Below are 3,674 nucleotides of genomic sequence, written 5' to 3' on the forward strand. Positions count from 1 at the left end.
TGGACAAGAAGAAAAAAACTATATTAACCACAAATGCCAAACCAAAAGAGCCAATAAATTATACCCTACATTGAACTGCCATTCTCAAAAAATGGCACTAAGAACTAATACATACTGTTCGTTGATGGGGTAAAACAAAAAATAGGGAAATACTAGGGAAACCATAGAACACCAGCCAAGCTACTATGCACTTAGTCAACCTGCTCCATCTTGCTACCCTCAGCATCAGCTTCAGGATCCTCCAAAGCCGGCATGTCAACATCTGCATCTCCAGAATCCTCATCAATGCTCAGCCCAAGCTTCAGCATCCTGTGAATTCTGTTGCCAAAGGTGTTAGGTTCCTCAAGGCTGAAACCCGAGGTGAGGAGGGCAGTCTCAAACAGCAAGAGAACCAAGTCCTTCACAGACTTGTCATTCTTGTCTGCATCAGACCTCTTCCTCAGCTCTTCCATAATAGCATTCTCTGGGTTGATCTCCATGGTCTTCTTGCTAGACATGTATCCAGCCATGCTAGAGTCCCTAAGTGCTTGTGCCTTCATGATTCTCTCCATATTCGCAGTCCAGCCATACTCCCCAGTGACTAAGCAGCAGGGAGAGTCCACAACACGGTCAGAGACAACAACCTTCTCTACCTTGTCTCCTAGCACATCCTTGATGACCTTGCACAGTCCCTCAAACTTCTCTTTCAATTCTTCCTGCTTTTTCTTCTCATCTTCACTCTCATCAAGCTTGAGACCTTCCTTGGTAGCAGAAACAAGCTTTTTGCCCTCAAACTCCTTCAGCTGACCAATTGAATACTCATCAATGGCATCAACCATGTAAAGAACCTCATAGCCCTTCTTCTTCAGTTTCTCAAGGAAGGGTGAGTTCTCAACAGCCTTCTTGCTCTCACCAGTAATGTAGTAAATATCATTCTGGCCTTCCTTCATTCTGGTTACATAGTCCTTCAAACTGGTCATCTCATCACCGCTCTTGGTGGAATGGTACCGCAGAAGTTCAGCAAACTTAGACCTGTTTTGGGAATCCTCATGGATGCCAAGCTTGAGGTTCTTTGAGAAGGCCTCATAAAACTTGTTATAGTCTTCCTTGTTCTCAGCAATTTCGAAGAAAAGCTCAACGCACTTCTTCACCAAATTCTTGCGAATAACCTTCAGGATCTTGTTCTGCTGCAACATCTCTCTGGAGATGTTAAGAGGAAGGTCCTCGGAATCCACAATACCCTTCACAAAGCTCAAATATTCAGGAATCAACTCCTCACAGTTGTCCATAATGAACACACGACGCACATACAGCTTGATATTATTGGGCTTCTTCCTTGTGTCGAAGAGATCAAAAGGAGCCCTTTTTGGAACAAAAAGGATGGCCTTGAACTCCAATTGGCCCTCGACAGAGAAGTGCTTCACAGCCAAATGCTCCTCCCAGTCGTTAGTCAAGCTCTTATAGAAAGCGGCATACTCTTCCTTTGTGATCTCGTCAGGCTTCCTCATCCAAATGGGCTTCTGTTTGTTCACCAATGACCACTCATTAGAAACTTCTTTAACCTTCTTCTTTTTCTTTTCTTCCTTCTCCTTTTCTTCGTCAACCTCCTCTACCTTACCTTCCTCATCTTTCTTCTCCTCTTCCTCCTCATCATCAGAGATTTCCTTTTCTATGGTCTTCTCAACCCACAAAGAGATGGGGTAGCTGATGAACTCAGAGTGCTTCTTAATCAGGTCCTTGAGCCTACGTTCTTCAAGGTATTCAAGTTGATCCTCCTTGAGAAAGAGGGTAATTTTTGTACCCCTACCAAGGTTCTCACCGGATGTATCCCTGGTAACAGTGAAAGAACCACCAGCTTGAGATTCCCAGACATATTGCTCATCATCATTGTGCTTTGTGGTCACGATAACCTTCTCAGCTACCAAGTAAGCAGAGTAGAAACCAACACCAAATTGCCCAATCATGCTAACATCAGCACCAGCTGCAAGAGCTTCCATGAATTCCTTGGTCCCTGACCTCGCAATTGTACCCAGGTTGTTCACCAGATCTACAAATAAAACAAACATCAGTGTCTAGAAATACAACTAACATCACAAACTTCTACACAATAGTATGTTCTAACTTACCAGCCTTTGTCATGCCAATACCACTGTCAATGATAGTCAGTGAATTGTTGGTCTTGTCTGGAATAATATGGATGAAGAGCTCAGGTTGAGCATCTAGCTTGCTCTTGTCAGTCAAGCTCTCAAAACGGATCTTGTCCAGAGCCTTAATTAACAATCCCAAAATAAAAATAATAATCAGATATTTCTGTACATTTAAACACCAAGTATAACAACAAACAGTTCGTACCCTATAACATAATGGCATGCAGATAACAAATGAATGCAACAAAATGCTGATCTTTTTATCAGGAGAACAAAACTCAGTTGCTTAATTAAGAAGCTTCTCCATCATAAAGCAGTACTCTAAGAACTGCCTCTATTATAAATAACTAAATAACTATAATGATGACACTATTATATTTATGGTCCAGCTATATGACTCATAAAAACGATAATATCTCAAAGTGCCAGCAGATCACATTTCAGAATTAGGTGGACCGTGTATAACAATTCTGTCTAAAACTATCTAATACTGACAAAAATTAATCACAAAATTTTGCTTATAAGAAGAATCATCACAAATTTCTTTACAAAAAGAATTATCACAAAATTCTCTACTAGCTAGTCATCGCTGATCCTCAGAATGCCGTCATTTACTACTATCCTTCAAATAATTATATACAAGAACATATACTAACACCATCATAATATCTACAATGTGGACATAACATTCAAACTAGAGACTTGTAGGACAGAGACCAAGCAAGTTCGTGAATTCCCAAATCGAAGCAAAATACTAGATAAAATCACAAATAATAAAGTTAAATAGAGCTCTCTCTTATCAGCCAAGTAAAAACATAGAGTTCAATGATACAGTTATCAGAATTAGCAATAACATCAAATCAGGTGCTTTCAAAATGATGTTAAAACCATAAATAGGCATGCGACTGATATATGAAACGAATCACAAAGCACTGCTCTACACTAGTCAAAATTCAAAGCCAACACAGAGAGAAGAAAAAAACACAAAACTGTGAGAGTTAGGGAGAGACTCACATCGGAAGAATTACTAATGAGTTCACGGAGAAAGATCTCCTTGTTGCTGTAGAAAGTGTTGATAATAAGACTGAGAAGCTGATTGATCTCAGCTTGGAATGCAAACGTCTCTGTATCCGCCATCGTTGTAGATCTCTCCGGCTGTTTGCTACTACGAAGAAATTGCAGGCAAAGTGAACACAGAGAGGATTCGAAAGCAAGAGAGGGTTTAAGAAAATTTTGAAGCGAGTTTATATAGAACCTTATTTAGGGTTTCTAGATCCTTCTATGGCTCTTCTTTTAAATTTTGCCGTTTTGGTAAATTGGAGTTGGAGGGCCGGTACTAACTTTAATCACTGCTTTCGATTTACTTATCCAAAACATATTCTACACAAAGTGGTAACTTATGTAGTGACATGTTGCACCTAGCTAATTGGCTACCATTGAAGTTAGGAGCGTTCATAATTCGATTTAGTTAGATACTCATCTAATTTGAAATCAAACATCAATATCGATTTTTCTATTATATAGAAAAAAAAAGATGGTTGATTAAGG

General features: G+C 39.7%; 1 protein-coding gene across 1 annotated transcript; it reads right to left on the reverse strand.

Annotated features, from left to right (window-relative positions):
* On the reverse strand, positions 1-3,455 carry LOC109229038 (heat shock cognate protein 80). The gene is made up of 3 exons (XM_019394343.1): positions 3,141-3,455; positions 2,106-2,247; positions 1-2,026 (listed from the first exon to the last, which is right to left on the reverse strand). The coding sequence occupies exons 1-3, from the start codon at positions 3,261-3,263 to the stop codon at positions 192-194; spliced, it is 2,100 nt and encodes a 699-aa protein (XP_019249888.1). The 5' UTR covers positions 3,264-3,455; the 3' UTR covers positions 1-191.

This window comes from Nicotiana attenuata, chromosome 7 (assembly GCF_001879085.1).
Source record: "Nicotiana attenuata strain UT chromosome 7, NIATTr2, whole genome shotgun sequence".
NCBI lineage: Eukaryota > Viridiplantae > Streptophyta > Magnoliopsida > Solanales > Solanaceae > Nicotiana > Nicotiana attenuata.